The sequence below is a fragment of the Crinia signifera genome, chromosome 1, assembly GCF_055691185.1.
Source record: "Crinia signifera chromosome 1, ASM5569118v1, whole genome shotgun sequence".
NCBI lineage: Eukaryota > Metazoa > Chordata > Amphibia > Anura > Myobatrachidae > Crinia > Crinia signifera.
The window spans coordinates 47,331,606-47,352,532 of record NC_139217.1 but is presented as its reverse complement, the minus strand read 5'-3'; the positions used below and the strand labels follow the sequence as shown (position 1 = coordinate 47,352,532).

At 43.5% G+C, this 20,927-nt stretch overlaps 1 protein-coding gene across 1 annotated transcript in view; it reads right to left on the bottom strand.

The window, feature by feature from the left end:
* Positions 1-20,076, bottom strand: part of UVSSA (UV stimulated scaffold protein A) — a 54,050-nt gene extending 33,974 nt beyond the window's left edge. Inside the window, exons 1-7 of the mRNA XM_083149363.1 lie at positions 19,879-20,076; positions 17,910-18,026; positions 16,618-16,948; positions 15,318-15,438; positions 13,988-14,359; positions 12,629-12,738; positions 9,610-9,738 (exon numbers count right to left, since the gene is read on the bottom strand). Of these exons, the coding sequence (XP_083005489.1) occupies positions 9,610-9,738; positions 12,629-12,738; positions 13,988-14,359; positions 15,318-15,438; positions 16,618-16,948; positions 17,910-18,007 (1,161 nt within the window). The 5' untranslated portion in view covers positions 18,008-18,026; positions 19,879-20,076. The remainder of the gene's footprint in view (positions 1-9,609; positions 9,739-12,628; positions 12,739-13,987; positions 14,360-15,317; positions 15,439-16,617; positions 16,949-17,909; positions 18,027-19,878) is intronic.
* Between the last annotated feature and the right edge of the window lie 851 nt (positions 20,077-20,927).

Below are 20,927 nucleotides of genomic sequence, written 5' to 3'. Positions count from 1 at the left end.
CTTTTGGTGCACTGAGATCGCATTCGATATTTCATTGTATAAGCACTCCTGTGCACCTTATATGGACATCGCATCACATCGCATGCTACTATAACACGGCATGCGATGTGATTTCACTACGGCAGGGGTTCCCAATCTTTTTTTAATCACGGCACCCTAGAGTATAAGAATTTTTTTTGCGGCACCCCTAGGCCAAAATTATTTTAATTAGATTGGATTTATATGCGATTCTTAGGGTCAGTTATGTGGAAAAGGGCAGGAATTGCTTCTGTTTGTACACATTTTATGATTGGCAGCCACCAGCACTGGTTTTGCTTATAAATAATTAACCATTAATAATTTGAGTTGGTCCTGGACTACCAACCCAGGGCACCCCTGCATGTGTCCCGAGGCACCCCAGGGAGCCACGGCGCACAGTTTGGGAACCCCTGCACTACGGTGAATAGCCCAGTACGCTAAATGCATACTTGGTGCCCTGCTAGGAAACAAGTACCAATAATACTGACCCAGTAACATAGATTAACTCAGCTGTGCATGCTTAAAGAAATCCAAAAAACATGACCTGTTAATACTTGGGGATTGCAGTTGGCAACCCCTGCGGTATTGGTCAATAATAGAATTACTTGGTGCCTGTTGATGGTAAGAGATGCTATGTAAAGTGCAGGGTGCATAGTCAAAATCCCAGCAACATGTGAAAAGGGAATGCAGTAACAGTAAAAGAAAAGCCAATATGGAGTAACTGAGCACGTAAGTGGGCATTCCAAAGTCTATTTCATAGGACATGTGGCAATAAGGAAGGCTGCAACAAATAATTTTAACTGGAAAAGTACAGTTATTATAATAACTAGCTTTTTGGGCGGATTGAGAATACATTGAAATGGGGGGGGGGGGGGGGGACACATAGGTAAGGATCTTAAGGTTTAAGGGCCGATTCAATTAAGCTTATTACACATTGTCACACACCAAAATGCCTATCACATATTATGCCACACGCGGTAATGCCTATTGCATAATATACCACACCGAAATGCTTATCACACAGTATGCGACAAACCGTAATGCCCACTACACATTACACCACACACTGACATTAATGATGGTGGCAGAGGGTCCTGTAATTGGCGCCAGCAGTAGAGTGTCCCGTCATCAGCGCTGCTGCAGCGGGTCCCATCATTAGCACCAGCGGGGGTGCCTGTCATTAGTGCTGGTGGCAGTAGGGTCCTGCCATCAACGCCAGTGGAAGTGCCAGAAACAAGGATAGCCTAGCACTGTATGTAATAGAACATGATGGTGGGGGACGGGACACGGCTGGATGGCTTACACTCTGCTCTAAGTTGAGCAGCGCGTCAGCTCTCCGCTCTCCCCCACACTTTCAGCAGAGGACCGGACTTCAACAGCATGGCGGCAGGGCGCAGAGTAAAATCAATTTAAAAGGCAGGGCGCATTTTCAAGTTAAAAAAAAAAAACGGGAAGGGCACGGCGCCCTGCAAAATAAAGCTAGCGTGAACACTAATTTCCCACACGTTTTAATTACTTAATGAAAAGTGATGAACTACATGCACTGACATATGTGTAACTGTATTTAAAAGTGGAACACAAATTTCAATGTTATACATCAATTCTGTTCCGTATTAAAGAGGTCTTAGAATTGCTACAAAATGACAATTAAACAAGCAATATGGAGCAATAAAGCCACAATATCGTAATCTAATCGGCTCATGATGTAAACTAATTATTTGGAAAGGGGGACGCAAGCCAACAAACAAAGTAACTTACTAAAACTACATAGTCTCATGCCAACATCAGGGCCACTAAATACATTTACCAATTATTCTGTTCTGCAACCTCAATTATTTCCCACATCGCCACGTTGTTTTATGTCCGTCCGGAAATAAGTGAGAGATGTGAAGATGTCCTCAGACACGTGAACTCTAAACTTCATTTGTCTTTCAGCCAGCTTGATGGCTGTGCATTTAAAAACCCATTCTGTCTTATAAACTAAAAATTAAATGTACTCAGCTGTGATGGTGGCCATCGCATCTGCTATTTATATGCTAATACCCTCGGCTAGAAGGCCTGCAAATTATTCTGCCATGCCAATATCTCATGTGCGTGTACTCGGCCAAAACTCCCCCCACCCCACCCCACTCGTCCTGTCGAAGATGGGAGGTTTCCACCAAAGGATTTAAACTTTCATGGCTGCAGGGTCTACTTAACCATGTCCCTGCCAGATGAGAGACGGTTTCATAAAGTACATTTTTGATATTTCATACATGTATGGGATTTTTGTTACTCTGCCTAAAATATAAAATCAATATATTTGTTTATTTTTAAACATCCTAAAAATTAGCAACGTATTTCCACAGGTGCAGGCTAAAACAATTGCCTATCAATAGGCTTTAAGGATTTGGGGAAGTATTGACCATTACAGTTTTTTTTTTACAGCCTGAAAATTATAATAAACTTAAATTTTGTCATTTCACAGGTAAAACTTTTTTAGTATAAAAAAAAGGGGGGGGGGATGTTTTTCTGAATACTAACAATTTTTTTTTTTTTAATTACAGTTTTGGTATCTATAAACAATATTGTAAAATAGATCTGATTTTTTATTCATTTTGTTGGTATTCTCAAGTATAAACACTGACCTTTTAATATTTCTACTAATTTAATTCCCTTGCTTCAGTATTTAAACACTTACAAAAAAAACATTTGATGGAGTTAAAAAAAGTTTATTTTTTTTAAAGAATTAGAGCAGTTTAAAATTTAATTTGAATAAATATAAAAAAAAAAAAGAGGAAGAGGTTTAAAAACTCATCGCTCAGTTAAAAAGTAAATAAAATAAAAAAAAGTGATATATAGCAAAAAATAAACCTGAATAATTATGCATGTAAACAATAAAAAAAAAATTTATTAGTGTCCAGTTCTCTATAGAACTGAAGTATGCTAATTAATCTGCAGAAATGCATGGAAAAATTACGTTTAGCACTTTATATATTTTTATTTCTACAAAAAATTACGCTGGCAGGTTAAAATAAATATATAAATAAAAAACTAAATAAAACCTTGAGACCTACCAGACAAAAAAGCGGTTAAATGGTGAGAACAAAGTGTTTATCTAAGGCCTTAACAGCAAACATTTATTTTCATTATACCCTGTATATTCCTGAATGGAACGGCAAGCAGTTTTGTTTTCATTTGAATCATCTTTATTTACAGGGCAATGAATTTCATGGCCAATTTCACTGAATTTGATATGGCGGCCAACTGCATTAGCGCTACAAGAACAAAACAAAAATCCTATCAGATACTCAGATGCTAATTCCTCTCAAGGGAACAATGCTTTGTTTTCATCTTTAAAAGGATTTCTGATTGCGTTATTGCACATTATATTGTGGGATGGGAATCACTTACAAAAACAGCAGCATGAAGGTGGCTACTAACTGGGAGGTTTTTATTAATATTTATTATTTGCCAAGTCTGAAAACAGCCACCAGCAATTTAGGATATTTTACAAAGAATGTTGAACAAACCCATTTACAAACAAAGACTTTTTTTTTGTACAATTGAATCTTAACCAGCTATAGCAGGACAATTGTTTACTTTCAATAACTTGAAAATTTTAATAAAAAAAATATAAAAAAATTAATTGAATTAAGCTAGGCATTCCCAACACAGCACCATATTTTTGGGGGGCCATTAACAGAAAAGGTAAAACAAAATAAAATAAAAAAGTTTAGTACCCCGCTCCTCAGCTAAAGCCGGTCTCTAACTCTTCTCTGTATAAAAACAGGTAGCCTGGGGGAGGGGATTATTGGAGAGAATAACTGCGAGAAAATTCTGGCAGGCTCAACTCTAAATCAGCGTAAAGTATTTGTACGCAAACTGCAAAAAGCGGACAGTATTTTCCCTGCAAACCAAAAAAAAAAAAGCATTGCAGCATGGGTAATTCAGACGCAAATTTTTTGCTTTGCTCCTAAATTATTCTAATTAACTTTTTTTATAAAGTGCCCATAGTGCTATACAGGATGGTTTCCAATATATTGAATATTGATTATCAATAAAATAATAATAATTATATCTAAAAATAGATAAGACAGAGAAATGTACAAGTGCAGGTAATTTTTATTTTTTTATACCAAAGTGTAGGTGATTTATTTTTTATTTTTTTTAATAATTATTATTATTTTATTTTTAAACCAAAGTGCAGGTGATTTTTTTTTTATTATTATTTTATTTTTTAAACCAAAAGTGTAGGTTATTTTATTTTCTCTTTTTTTTACAAAAATAACTTTACTGTAAATAAATTCCAAATATATGTTATTGTATAGGTTATGTTTTACAAATGAAGCAGGTAAAGCATTCTGATGTATCTGCCTATGCTGCTTGAAATAATGAAATTTGCATTTAAACTTGAGCTACATTGGCATTTTATAGGATTATCTCGCCTTGGCAATCAGCACTGGTTTTGATTCCCTGGTAGCACTACTGCCAATACTATTGGGTTTCCTCAACTTCCACATGAAGGGGTAGACATGTAACTGCAGCCAAAAATTAAAGGCCACGCCACAATGGTTGGATGAATTAGATGCAACCACATTCATGGGGACAGTTACCAGGTGCTAAGAATTGTGGCATCATTAAACGAACCAAGGGAACGGAGTTAGGGTGACATAATATTTGGAAGTTAGGAATAACGGAACAGCTCATGACCAAAAAATAAATAAAAAAATTACTACCATGTGCAAAACAAATAAAGACTAAAGTACATAAATATTAAGATTTAAAACAAGACCGTAGAACATGTAGACTCTCTTCATCGCTTAGAGGGCTGGAAATAGCACCCACAAGCTGACAAAAGCAGCGCATTATAGCAATTTTCAAGTGAAGTTTTTTTATATTGTGTGACAAATATTCATATGATGTGATTATCAGAATGTCCTGTATGTATAACGCACATTGTACTGTGCTTTACAAATGTGGCTTCATTTATCAGGTACAAAAAAAAAATGATGTGATCAGTGTGCTCCCCCTGGTGGCCATAAGGTAAAATGAACTCTTCATCCTAATAATCGCAGCAATGACCATAGAATAGTAATGCTTGTTTATATCTAGCCAGTAGTGTACAGCTGACTACAACGGGGACGTTGGCGTATGTTAATCAGCTTTACAATGTATTGCAATATTTGAAAGTAATAGTCCCCATTTTTATTTACAAAGCACAGAGATTGGTTGGCATGGAGTGCAGAGGACAATATGCATATTTGTGTTATTATATGCCCATCCATCTCTAGTACACAATTGGAACTGAGTGAAATAGATATTACATATATGGTGCTTGGGAGTAGTTTGTGTAAAGGCGATTACGGTACTGTAACACTATGAGGTAATATTTTAGCTAATCTTCAGCAGAGGCCCTCCACCTGTTATGGAATTACATATCCCAGCATGCCTTGAAACAGGCTTGCTGTTAATGGCATGCTAAACCTGTGGCAGGGCATGCTGGGAAGTGTAGTTCCACAACAAAGAATTGAGAACAGCGCCGTGTAAGCTGCTTCTGCTCACCCGGCGCGGTCCTCCCTGCCTCAATCCGGCATCTTTTTATGTTGCATTGAGATTGCCGGAAGCATGGCCAAAACCTTTCGGTTTTGCCGGTGTTTCCATCAAAAGCAGGTGAATTAGTGGCTATTCCACCAATCCACCTGGTTTTCGGCCGGTTGAATGATTTTGAACTGCCGGAAATTAACAGCTAGCATTGAATAGATCGGAACCCCTTCCTATCTAGTCATGTTGAAAACTGCCGTCTTTTCGGCAAGACGGCAGTTTCGACATGCATTGAATATACAGTACCCTTATATTTTGTAATGTGCTGTTCAGGCAAGATTCCGAATGTTGGAAATAGACTTACTCGCATCACATCATTAGTACCTTTATGACTTTCTCTAACCTTTGCATGTTGATCATTCATTGCGTTACCGTTCCCAGTTGTGGGCCATGTGGATGTTAACTATGAAAAGTTCTAAAAATGAAAAATCCGTGGAAAAACTCATGTAGACTATAACGTCGACCATTCTAATCATGATCTTATCAATGTCAACCAGCAGTGGTCAATTTTCTGAATGTCGATCTAAAGTCTTCATTACGATAATTATTAATTTGCGAACTCTATAGTTTCCTAGAAAATGATAGAATCTGATTGTTTGCTATGGGAAACATCACATCTGTTAATTTTTTAGTAGATTTAGTAAAATGACCCCAACATTTCCTGACCAGCTGCATTACTGCACTATGCAGATCAGTTTAGCTCACAAGGGACCTGCAATCTTATGAATGTGGTTTCATCCCACACAGTCAGTGCCCATGTCTGTGTATAGGTGAGATGTACAATGACTCATAACTGCGATAAATACAGATGGTTCTTTATGAAAAAAACTATATGTAACGGCTTATAAAGCGGAAGGTAAAATGTATGCAATTATAAAACTTTATTTACACACCTGGAAGTATTGCAACAAAGATGGCAGCGACACCAAGCAGCCTTGAAGCGTATCCTTCCCCACAGTACACTAGATATGGCTATCGATGATTTGAAATCATCGATGGTTTATGGCCGATGTCAAATACTTTTGCCATCGATGTGGGAGAACTAGATGGCTTCCCTACATCAATGGCAAAGGAGAACAGATTTTTTTTTCAAGGTGTGGGACACTGTCAAATACAATGGATAACCATCGATAGCTAAACTATCAATGGTTATCCATTAAATAGTTTACCACTATCGATGGCTGGGTACAGAATCGCCATTGATGGCAACAATCGATGGCGTCTGCATTGATGGCCATCCCTACAGTACACCAGTGACAGGAATATTTTCTGCGATTCTGGGGGCACAATACTATCCAACAGCAGCAACAATTCACCGGGTGACACACAGGGAAGCACGGACGGTGTAGTGGTTAGCATTACCACCTCATAGTAATGAGGTCATGGGTTTCATTCCCACCATGGCCCTTACTGTGTGGAGTTTGTATATTCTCCCCGTACTTGCGTGGGTTTCCTCCGAGTACTCCGGTTCTCTACCACAGTCCAAAAATATACTGGTAGGCTAATTAGCTCCCAACAAAATTAACCCTAGAATGTCTGTGTGTGCGTGTACATGTGGTAGGGAACATAGATTGTAAGCTCAACTGGGGCAGGGACTGATGTGAATGTTCTAATATTATCTGTACAGCGCTGCAGAATATGTGTGCGCTATATAATAACTGGTAATAAATAATATAGACCTGCACCAAGGAACAGTAACCAAGCGGGGACCAAAGGTCACATTTTCCACAGTGCGGATATAAAACTCAGAGCTTGGAGGACTGCAGCCATCTAATACTCCCAGCGTTTGTGTTTTTAGGTTAGTGCTCAATACAGAAACAGATAAATGCATGACCCAAAGTAGATGCCATTATCATGTAGCGTAGGATCACCAGAACAGAGATGCCTTACCATATGTATGCAGATGGACCAGAGGTCTCTGCATTATTACTATCATGTAGAATATACATCTCATTTGCTGGTCCTTTGCAGTGTGTATGGAGAACCAGCTTTATTATTGTACGGTCATTAGTGCTGTCATTCCTACACCAGCAGCTATTGCTAGACAGCTGCAGGTGTCACTGCCAGTAGACCACAGGCAGGTGCTGAGGAAGACTTAGAAGTCGAAACGCGTTGGTGGTTTGGAGGTACCTGGGACTCCTATCTGGAACTTGACATTGGGACTACCATTGAGGCATTTATGTGGAGGTCCACCCGGGTTGCACCATCTGACCCCCATTGAGCTTCTTGAATAGCCTTTTGTATAAGGCCAGATACGGTACCAGGCTTTTTTATTATATGTTTTGTGTTCAAATAATTGTGTGTGAATAAAATTTACTTTTTTACGCTATGAGTTCTGTTCCCCACACATTTGTGTCTTTGAGGAACAATCAGGAGGAATTATAAAGCGTATATCCTTGAATTCTGGGAAGTGACCCCCTTTCTACGCGCTAACCCCTGGCCTGGTGATAGGCCACAATACGGTACGGGCACAGTCTTGCAGAAAATCTTAATCTTTAAATTATATTGGGAAATCTACACTATGAAATTTTATTTATTTTTTCTTTGAGGTTACAACTTATGGATTGAACATTCCGAAGAAAAGGAAATTGATATAAAAGAGAAAAAAATTATATTTTTTGGAGAATCCTTATAGGAAGCGCGGTTTTACCCCCATTTTTTTCTTGTTGTTTCTAGGTGCTGTACTTGGCTGAGGAAGGTGCCAGCTTCAGGCTGCACAAGAGATCTTGTGCAGTGTGCTGGCCGGGGGATTTACCAAGTCTCTCTCTCCCCGCCCCACCAGGGATGAAGTCTACCCCCCACAAGACCAAGTCCCTCAACCCCCTCTCCACCCCGAGGGAGACCAAAGCTGATTTACTAACATGTTGTAGAAGAGGGAGCGCCTGATGTAGCCAATCACAATCCTGTCCAGCGCTGCACAATGGCCCTCATTCAGGTTCAGGCGCTCGCATGCACATTCGCAAGCACTCTTGCGGGAAAAACCACACGCACGCATCGGGCGAAGGCACGCCTACAGCGCTTGCGAAATCATTCGCACGCAACCATACAAGTAAGGGGGGTGGTCTTTCGCTGTGCGTACGTGTAACTGGTCGCACGCGCCCACACATTTGCGCACGCACACTCACCTCTAGCTGCTAACGAACATGCTCTACTCCCCAAATGTTAGCAAACATGTCGACTAATGTTGACAGGGGCAACATGCTAAATATAGCAGAGTAGAAATGACAATAGTGGTGGTATGTTACATAAGGCAAATTTATAAGGGTGGGATTTGTTTGGTTTTAGCGCATTGGTTTGGTCAAAATAACTTTAGCAACAGAAGAAGTTTGTAACTGCTAACACTTGATTGCTGGTGGTATGCAATCAGAAGTTGTGCTGAGGTAATTGTCTCATGAAATCAACCATGTATTGGTGTCAATAGTGTGCAGGTGCCATTGATTTACCCATTGATTTAGCCATTTTGTGTGTGTGTTTGCTCCGTACGAATGAGCACATTACAAGGAGCAAGGAGTGCGAAACTAAAAACCTGCTTTGAGCTGGCGAAAAGTTTTGCGTTGGAGGGGAACAATCCCTCTTGCACTCATGCGAAAGCACTCCCACCACTCATAGTGAACGCCCATGTGTACGCCCACTTTTGCTCATTATAATGGTCGCGCCCATGCTAACGCCCACTGCACGCCTACTACCGATGAACTCGTTCGCACGGAGAAATCTCCGCGAAAGTTTGCTTGCGAGCATTTTTTCATGACATTGCACATGCGCATTGCGCTTGCTGCACATGCGCAATGGGGGTTGCCGGGTGAAACGTGCGAATTCGCATGCGTACGCGCCAATGTGAATAAGGGCCAATGTAACACTACTAGACTTTGCATTAGCAGAATCAGGACAATTATGATACAGAGGGAGATCTAGCAGCAGCAGAACCAGAGCCTATCAGCTGCCTAGGAAGCAGAGAAAGGATTGTGGGGTTCAGAGCATGCCACGCAATGTGTGGGGTAAACCACTCACCACTCGGCTGCTGGCAGCCTGGGAGTCGACATTCATCTCTTGGTGCTTTTTTATTGCCGCTTCCAGCTTCTTTTTCAGATCAATAGCGCGCCTCAGTCCGTCATCGGTGATTCCCGCTTTTGTGAAAACCTAAATAGAAGATAATATAAATGTGGCATTATACGGAGCGGCCCAGTGTCTGTCACAGAGACACATTATTACAAGCACGGCCGCCTGCAATGCAGAAAGAGAGGACAAGTGTATAGATCACTGAATGTCTGCAGGTAAACTGTAACGGTCCATACACACTTCGCGGCTCTCCCTCTACCCGGCGCTGTCAGCGGGGGCGGGGCGCACTATGCACAGCTGTCCACCAAGCCCCTTATCTGCTGGTCATACCAGCATTTGAGCGGCTTTCCTGGCGATGATGCGGGAGCGCGCGTCACCGCTGCATTAACAATTGCCATGGGGCTAGTCGCTGTGTTACCACTTGCAGTAACTGTATCGCACCAGTCACTGACACAAGGATGTTCTGTACCCTAAAACTAAGGGGGTGATTCAGGACCACTGGCTTTGCATCTGTCGTTCGCTGCTTAGCAAGCGGATTGTTGCCTGCCGCCCAGCCAAACGCCCGCCACCCCACCGCTGGATTCCCTCGGTAACATGCGTGGAGATGGACGCGAATACATCCACTTGCATATGGCCAAAGGGGAGTGAAATCATTCGATAGTCGCGACCATCAAATAATAGTCTAAACTGACTTATTTCCATCGGAGTCTGCTGAAGAGGGATGTCAGCCGCTCGCCCCCGGCAGACATCGGCCCGTCTGTGTACCAAAGTGAACAACCAGCATTTTCATGGGGACACCCATAAAACGCCAAATGTCTGTACTCCCCCCTTCAGTGAGTGTGAAACTCATGGAAGCGGTTAGCTCCCGGGGTCCGCACATGTGCACGAGCAGACCCCCCACCATATAGAATTACCCCTAAATCTAATAGCGGTTGCAGCCAATTGAATAGCTTTGAGACCTTAGGAGGCTGCATGCTTCGGAGTTAAATCAATTTCCCTTTGTCAATTCTAAATAACAGCTAAAAAATGTAATGTGCTCCAACATAGTTTCACAGAGATAAAGCTGAAGGAATGGATAGGTTTGCCCAAAACAATAATATTTGTATGTGGAGCTAGATCAGAAATCATATGGCCTGGCTATTGCCATACGCCCCATTGCTCGCAGTCCTTCAGGCCGGATACTGGTCACTGATTGGTTCCCTTTTACATTTTAAAGTACAACATTTTTGATGCAACTAAGAGATGGGTTCAGAGCAGAGCCCAGACTTGCAAAGGGTTAGTAATACAGGGGGAGAAACATAGAATTTGACAGCAGATAATAACCACTTGGCCCATCTAGTCTGCCCCTTTTTTAAACCTCAAACCATATTTGATCCTTATTTCTTTGTAGTGATATTCATATGCCTATCCCAAGCATGTTTACATTGTTCTACTGTCTTAGCCTCTACCACCTCTGATGGGAGGCTATTCCACTTATCCACTATCCTTTTTGTGAAGTAATTATTTCTAACATTTCCCCTGAATCTTCCTCCCTCCAGTTTCAGTGCATGTCCTCGTGTTCTGTTACTTCTTTTCATCTGAAGAAAATTTCCCTCCTGTACTATGTTAAAACCCTTGATATATTTGAAGATTTCTATCATGTCCCCCCTTTCCATTCTCTGCTCCAAACTATATAAGATCTTTTAGTCTATCCAGGTAAGTTTTGTGATGTAGGCCATGCACCATTTTAGTTGCCCTTCTTTGTACACTCTCCAATGTATTTATATCCTTCTGAAGATATGGTCTCCAGAACTAGACACAGTATTCCAGATAAGGCCGTACCAATGACCTATACAGTGGCATTATTACTTCTTTCTTTCTACTGCTGATACCTCTCCCTATGCAACCAAGCATCTGACTTGCCTTCCTCATTGCTTTGCTACATTGCTTTCCTGCCTTTAAGTCACTTGAAATAGTGACACCTAGATCCCTCACTTCCTCAGTAGTTTCCATTATAGTGCCATTTATACTATATTGAGCCTTTGGGTTTTTGAGTCCCAAGTGCATAATTTTGCATTTTTTAGCATTAAACTGTAGTTGCCATTCTCTTGACCAATTCTCAAGTTTACTTAGATCATCAGTCATTTGATTTACCCCTCCTGGTGTGTCTACTCTGTTGCATATCTTTGTGTCATCTGCAAAAAGGCATACTTTCCCTTCAATACCACCTGCAATGTCACTAACAAAGATATTAAAGAGCACTGGTCCAAGTACAGATCCCTGGGGTACTCCACTGGTAACATGTCACTCCATAGAATGCACTCCATTTACTACAACTGTCTGTTTCCTATCCTGCAACCAGGTTCTTATCCATTTAATTGTTTTATAATCCAATCCCACATTTTCAAGTTTATTTAGCAGCCTGCGATGTGGGACAGTGTCAAATGCCTTACTAAAGTCTAGATATGCCACATCGACAGCCCCCCCCTTCATCTATTACTTTGGTCACGGAGTCAAAAAAGTCAATAAGATTTGTTTGGCATGATCTCCCTGCAGTAAAACCATACTGTTCTTTCTTTTAATAGTGTTTCCATTAATTTCTCTACTACTGATGTAAGGCTCACTGATGTATGTAGCAGTAATAAGGGAGGAGAAGTGATAAAGTGCCTGGTACTTTATCACCGGCCAATCAGCTCCTGACTGTTAAGTTACAGGCTGGGTTTAAAAAGGGACAGTCAGGAGCTGATTGGCCGGTGATAAAGTACCAGGCACTTTATCACTTCTCCTCCCTTATCACTGCTTCATACATTTAGCAGTATTGTGTTTTACCCTGAAGACCATGAAGGCTCTCTCCTGGGCTGCAGTGCTGTAACGTGTACCCTGCCTAAGCAACCATTACACTCAGGATTTATGTACAGATACAAGCTTGCAGGATAACTGGCTGCAGACAATAACATGAAGGACAGGCTGTAGAGAAGAAGCACGCAGGTACCTGGATCCAGGACTGTACTGCAGGCCAGTACTTGTTCTTGGCCAGTTTCTGAGCATCCATCAAGCTGTTAACAACATCCACATTGTCATTGTTCTCCGTTACTTTCAGATCTATGGGACAGAAAAAAAGTCACATAATCCGCAAACAGTCACTTCAGTCTACCGCCACACGACGTGTGCACCCAGCGACATCGCTTAAGTTGGGACCTGGCAACAGCAACTGCACACACATTTGCCGATGCCGGGAGCGACGAGACGGGAGACACCATTGCTAGCAATGTCCTCCGTCGTGCTGCATGTACAGACCATGAAGAATGTTGCCAATACAAACATTTTGTCGTTCCAACGTGTCAGAATCGGCACAATATCATCCTGAGCCTTATGGTGCCCAAACACTTGTACGATCGGATGCGATGTGTCATCGCAATTCGATATTCCATCGCATCTCAAGTGCTTTTTTCCAGCACCCGATGCCGCATGCCACCTGCGGTGACACATTGGGTGCTGGAAGAGAGCAGGCGGCAGAGGGGCTAGCTGGTGGCAGGAGGGCTGGCAGATGGATGTAGTGGAGGAAAGAATTGACAGAGAGCTCAGCCAATTAGAGGGCCAACCAGTCTTTTGAAAGTGTTTTTTTTTTTTTTTAACCTGCCGCCACTACCGCCACAGATAGCATTGCGAGCGATCGCATGTGGTTTAAAAAAAAAACACATGCGATCGCACATGTAATGCTAAAGATATTATGTGCAGCACATAATATGTATTGATGAGAGAGTCGACTGGCAGGACAACACATCCCGTCGGTTGACACATGCGACGACATGCGATTATAGCATGCCATATCTCCCATGTACGGGCACCATCACATGGATTAAGAATCTGTATTGAATTCATCTTACATACATGTTATATCCCACAAACACACTGAACCTTTGGAGTGAGTGAGACTACAGGACCATCTAACAGAGCCCTGTATAGCAGTCATATTAGTTGTACAATGCTCTACAGAAAACGGATCAGGCTGTAGGCCACGTAGGGGTTAGATACACTCGCTAGCAGAGGGTATCCAGAAATCTATTAAAGAACATAAAGGTTATGTTAAAAAAAAAAAAGGTGCTGTATGTGGGAATGCATCCAAGTCTCATCAGGTCACATCTCCAGGGGGCTTAGATCACATATACAAGCATGCCCTCAGTGTACTCATGCTGATGTTGGAGACATGCAGGCCATGGAAACACATGCGTACTACTACTATCGCAACATTTTGCATTATTTAAGCCACCGAGGAGGCGAGTTGCTGTGGCAACGGCACAGACATGTGGCAATTGCAGCTGAACAGCCCAATCTTACGGATTACAAGTACCTGTCGATATTTCAATGTTGAGTGAATACTTGTGAGAACCCAGCCCATGGTCCCGGATAAAAGACTCTTCAACTGGCTCAAAGTCGTCTTCAGACTCTTCTGAACCGGATTCTTCTGCCGCGTTATCCAGTCTTCCCTCTACGCCATTGCCATGCCTGGGCACAGCAGCGTCAGGCAAATCCTTGCTACAACACGGCTGTTCATCCTCGGCCTCATGCGCCTGGTGTGTTGGCTGGGCTGGTTTGTGATGAGACAATGTCTCCCGCTCATCTCTCTCTTTCCCAAACACACCGAACTCCTCAGGATCCGGCAACAACAGTTTAAAGCAATTCTGCATTTCTGTGAGGCACGACTCAATGTCCCCCAGCATTTCTGGTAATGGTAAAAACAAATAATTATTACACACAACAGTATAGCCTTTACACCTATTAGCCGTGATGATTTTGCAGGTGCTTGCTGCCCTATGGGGAATTTGGGCTGAAACCAGCTTGTGAAGGGTGCGCAATCCAGTGCTATTTGTTCCCTTCGCATTTAATAGGATTGACCCCAAAGGGGGACATCCTATTAGCAGTGGTAATTTACTATTAGCACGATGCCGGAATTTATCTGGGATCATGCTTTGGGTGCAAAGCATAATCCACGAGAAACAGTTCTTCAGGGCCATGAGAACGCATGGGGGTCCAGGAACTCCCAGATCCCAGTTTGAATGAATTGGATGCAGTTTAAATCCCGGCGGTCGGGATCCCGGCGTTCAGAATCCCGACGCTGGAATCCCAACCGCCGAAATCCCGACACTTTCTCCCTCCGTGGGTGTCCACGACACCCCTGGAGGGAGAATAAATTAGCGTGCCGAGCGATCCACGTCCCCCCCTTGTCAGGATTTCGGCGGTCGGGATTCCGGATGCCGGGATCCCGACCGCCGGGATTTCATACTGAATCCGTTCTGCCACACCCACCCCCTGGACTGGTTATCTCCATAACACCTTTTATGAACAGGCCGTGCCTACATAAACAAAGAAAAATTGAATTTGACAGCAGATAAGAACCATATGGTCCATCCATACTCATTAGGGTATTAGGGGTAAGGGTTACAGTATTAGGATTGTCCACGCTGTGAATGGAGGCCACCTCCCATAACTCATGCAGTGTATGGTGCCTCTACGATTGTCAGCCTGTTGCTCCTCCCCCTGTCCCGGACATCTGTACTAGTCATGCAGTGTAAGACCAGATCTAGACTTGGAATGATTGTTTTATATAGAAATATGAATGACGTATAAACAAATACCCAATGGGACCCTGCTTTGCACCATAGGGATTTTAGTTTCCTCACCTTCCATTTCACTCATTGCTTTTTTGGCTCTCTCCTTGTAAAGGTTCTCCAAGCGTTTCTGCTGTTCCTCTTCCCTCTTTCTCTGGGCCAAAGTCTGGGTCCTCAAGTCCTGGAAATCCACCTAAGAAAAGAGCCACGGCATCGGTCATCGAGCACAACGCAAGTGTCAGGTGCAGTACACGGACTCCTACGTCCAGCCCAGCCCCAGCTGCATGGACAAATAACTCGGATAGTAAATGAAGTGTCACATTGTAGGCTGTGAGGTCCTCATTTGCATACCACTAATTAGAATATGGAAGTGCCTGTAAATATTGGAGTAGGATTATAAGACTGTACCTGTTTCTATATAGCTGCTATATCTGATTGCAGAGCTCAGAATTCAGTAGAATGCCATTCTTATTTTCACTGTCACATAAGACCATCCTTCCTTATATATATGCAGTAACTCACCAATACTATAAGCTCTGTGTGTCATGTTTATAAGGAGTGGGTACAGAGGAGGTGGCTGAACTCATGTGTGCGGCATCTATACACATTCACCCCGGCATCACCGCTTTCTGCCTAGCAGCGCAGACAGCGGTGGAGACGGCGCCTTGTCCCCCCCTCCGGACTGACCGCAGGATGCTGCAGTTGGTGTGTATTGGCTCTCCCACTGCTACAAACAGGTCCTGGGTCTTACCCATTTGTTCACCCCTGCTTGTTTCCCAGTTTAGATTACCGGTCTTTGGACCCGGGTAATTTTTTGGGGGGCCTGACCCAGGTCATCCGCAATAACCCGGGTTTTTTGAGCAGTGTAATCAGGGTATTAGGATTTAACTATACATTACACTGTACTTTTTACTTATATTGGTGGTTTAATTATTTATTTTTAGCTAAAAAGACAGAGAACCTACAATAGTTAATAGCAGAACAATGGTTTAAACTAGCTGCAAAAACCATTAGACATTTATATGCTGGGTGACCTTATACAGTATTTACGGATTAGAGGTCACTCATACTAGTCCGATTCTGGAAAAAAGCTGGTCATGCGATTGGGAATAGCTGAGTGACCCAGCGGGGATCCAGAGAAGTCTCTCCAATCTCACAGGTGCACCATTCATGGGATATAGAAGTTTACGGGTGGCCTGATTGGCGCTGGCTCCTGTCCACTCATTGCCCACCTCTCGCGCTAGACACAAACTGACCATGCAGCTGCCATACATAAAAACATCGCTACCCCGGTTTAGTGGTCCATAAAGCAAGAAGAAATGCCACTAGTGAGTCTGTGGGTTGTATGCAGAATCTCACCTGGGGATCTTACCTTTTTGTTCTGCTTCAGAAAGTGGAAGCCCAAAGACAGCTTCTTGTACGCGTCTCCATACTTCTCATGCCAATCCTGTACAGTCTTAATGGCTAGCATCTTCAGCTTCTGGGCCACCTCTTTGGGAGGAGGTAGAGGCTGGTCATAGTCTGTCTCTACAGTGAGCTCCAGAAACTCCTGGAAGTTGGAAATCAGCAGCGTTCTGAAGTGATGGGAGCGAGTGAAGAGCTCGGCAACGATCTGGAAGGCAGACAGGCGGATCTCCGCGTGGTCCTGGCTGAGCTGTGTCATCAGCAGGTGGTATACATGACTGAGCTGCTCATCTGAAGACCTGCAGGACATACGCAGCATGTTACCACCACAGTCATCCTACATCAATGTATCAGGTGATATCACTACTCTGTGCTGCTGAGGAAGCCCACTCCTTACATTATCTGTCAGTCTGTGTCTTCCTGCTGCCTATATTCCCCTCCTTACATGTGACTGCCTCTGCCCTCAGTCACATGGCTAATTTCCGGATATACTCTGTGCTGCTGAGGAAGCCCACTCCTTACATTATCTCTCAGTGTGTCTTCCTGCTGCCTATATTCCCCTCCTTACATGTGACTGCCCCTGCCCTCAGTCACATGACTAATTTCCTGATATACTCTGTGCTGCTGGGGACTATATAACTCCCAATCTGTGGCTTCCTGCTGTCTCCATTCCCCTCGTGTCACTGTCTCATGCTGCCCTGTCTTCACTAGCATGGCACTCATCCCCCGATATACTCTGTACTGCTGTGTAGAAAAGGTTCACGGATCTTTACCCAAGGCACCTGGAGAACACACAGTTATTTTCTGTCACTGTTACACTATGCAAAATAACATCCCCAGATACAATGGTTGAGGCCATACACGTCCGTTATCTATTTATACTAGATGGGTTCACAACAGATTACAGTAACATCACTTGATTCTCCTATTTTACCGGTTTCTTTTGATGGGGAGATAGACAGCTATGTATAGGAATATTCTGACTAACAAAGAGCATAGTCCTCATATTTTCTATAGGTAACATCATCGCCACCCACCTGCCCTAGTATGTACGAAATAGGTTCCCCCTTGGGTACACTCCTCAGTTTTACGTTACAAAGGCTGAGCTTGTGGAAGGTTTTCTACCCTAATTGCAGCCGTTCCAACACAACACTGTCATACTTTCTCCTGTCTCACCACAAGTGCCCCATAACCTATATGTGACAAGCATTGCTGTAGTCGGAGACCCAGAGGGCTGCACCCAGATAATGAATTGCATACTTGCAGATTTTCTTTAGCTGCCTGAGTTGTGCTGGGTTGAGTTGTGGCTCTCCAGAGGTAGTCAGTGCCTCGACCAACTCCTCCAGTCTCTGATCCATCTCTATAGGTCACACATGCCTAGGAAACAACAAACACATATATATTACTAATTATCCAGGCTTGTGTAATTGGACAGTGTGCAATCTCATAGCATTTTATTACCGGGGTCCCTCATCTCACACACCCTGTACTGCATGTGTCCCACCTCTAGCATGTTATTACCAGTGGTCTCTCATCACACACCCTGTACTGCATGTGTCCCACCTCTAGCATGTTATTACCAGTGGTCTCTCATCACACACCCTGTACTGCATGTGTCCCACCTCTAGCGTGTTATTACCAGTGGTCTCTCATCACACACCCTGTACTGCATGTGTCCCACCTCTAGCGTGTTATTACCGGGGTCTCTCATCACACACCCTGTACTGCATGTGTCCCACCTCTAGCATGTTATTACCGGGGTCCTTCATCTCACACCCTGTACTGCACGTGTCCCACCTCTAGCGTGTTATTACCAGTGGTCTCTCATCACACTCCCCCTGTACTGCATGTGTCCCACCTCTAGCATGTTATTACCAGTGGTCTCTCATCACACACCCTGTACTGCATGTGTCCCACCTCTAGCGTGTTATTACCAGTGGTCTCTCATCACACTCCCCCTGTACTGCATGTGTCCCACCTCTAGCATGTTATTACCGGGGTCTCTCATCACACACACCCTGTACCGCATGTGTCCCACCTCTAGCGTGTTATTACCGGGGTCTCTCATCACACACCCTGTACCGCATGTGTCCCACCTCTAGCGTGTTATTACCGGGGTCTCTCATCACACACACCCTGTACCGCATGTGTCCCACCTCTAGCGTGTTATTACCGGGGTCTCTCATCACACACCCTGTACTGCATGTGTCCCACCTCTAGTGTGTTATTACCAGTGGTCTCATCACACACCCCCTGTACCGCATGTGTCCCATTCTAGCATGTTATTGCCATGATCTCACACCCCCTGTACTGCATGTGTTGCCAACCCTAGCATGTTATTACCGTTGTCTCACATTACACTCATCCTGTACTGCATGTGTCCCACCTGCAGCGTGTTATTGCCATGATCTAACATCACACTCCCCCTGTACTGCATGTGTGCCACCTCTAGCGTGTTATTGCCATGATCTCACATCACACACCCTGTACTGCATGTGTCACACTCTTGAATGTGTCTGCCATGATCTCACATAACACATACTGTACCCTGTAACTCATGTGTCCCACCCCTAGCGTGTTATTGATGGGTTCTCGCAACACACACCCTGTACTTCATGGTAATTATTATGTATTATTTACAATTTCTTACATGGTAATGGTTGACAGGTCAACATAGACAAAGGACAACATTGACAATGGGTTCAACATGAATTTTTTGCAATTTTCTTCATTGTTTTGGACTTGTTCATACTTTACTATCCACATGAACTACAATTAGGGATGGTAAAGTGTGCCAAGTGAAATGTCTGTGGAGCGAGGCACCAGGAACAACGCACGGCAAGCAAAGCGCTACACTAATTGGGGGTCAATGTTTACATGTACCACATCTCTGGCAAACTATTACCAAATCAAACAGAATGTATCCCTGGAGAGAGATAAGGTACCTGCCGCGCTACATGCTGTGCTTGAAAAATGGTAGTTAGGGGCTGATTGGCTGGTAGATTATCTCTACACTTTAACACTTTTTGAAGCTTAGTACATCTAGCCCAATGTGTCTCCACGTTGTAGGTGTCGACATTCTAACTATGATGACATCGTTTCTGGTATAGACGTAATGAATGCCTATATCAGTGTACATCTAATAATCAGTGAGAGCAGCACAGCACAGCACACAGCACACAGATGTCCCGCATACACCCAAGCCCGGACATGTCCCGCACACAGGTACCAGTGTAGTAATGTAGTCTGGGGATGATTCCGCATTAGGCATTACAGCCCATTCCGCCAGCTACACGGCTCCCGACCTCAAGAACCCAGCGCTCGGATGCTGTGGCTGGCAAGAAACTGGCCAGTGCCCATACACAGCATTGTACGGAACCCGGACATGCCACTGCCAGCTGGGAGCACAAACAGGCATCCCGGACACGCCTTTTCCGCCTACGTCACCAGGATAGCCTGGTGGGTGGTGCTAGATGTTGCCATGGTGATGTAGGTAGGCTACCATTCCCCTGCTCCTCCTGTAGCTGGATGATACAGTTCCCACACTGTACAATGCCGGCGGCACGGCCCCAACACTGTATACTGTATAATGCAGGCCTCACAATGTATACTGTATAATACAGGCCTCATACTGTATAATGCAGGACACACACTGTATTCTGTATAATGCAGGACACACACTGTATACTGTATAATGCAGGACACACACTGTATACTGTATAATGCAGGCCTCACACTGTATACTGTATAATGCAGGCTTTACACTGTATACTGTATAATGCAGGCCTCACACTGTATACTGTATAATGCAGGCCTCATACTTATAATGCAGTACACACACTGTATACTGTAGAATGCAGGACACACACTGTATACTGTATAATGCAGGCCTTACACTGTATACTGTATAATGCAGGCCTCACACTGTATACTGTATAATGCAGGGCACACACTGTAGACTGTATAATGCAGGCTTCACACTGTATACAGGTATAATGCAGGCCTCACACTGTATACTGTATAAGGCAGGCCTCACACTGTAGACTGTATATAATGCAGGCCTCACACTGTGTACTGTATAATGCAGGCCTCACGCTATATACTGTATAATGCAGGACACACACTGTATACTGTATAATGCAGGACACACACTGTATAATGCAGGACACACACTGTATAATGCAGGACACACACTGTATACTGTATAATGCAGGACACACCCTGTATACTGTATACATACCCTCCAACATTTCAAGGGCAGAAATCGGTACAAATCCA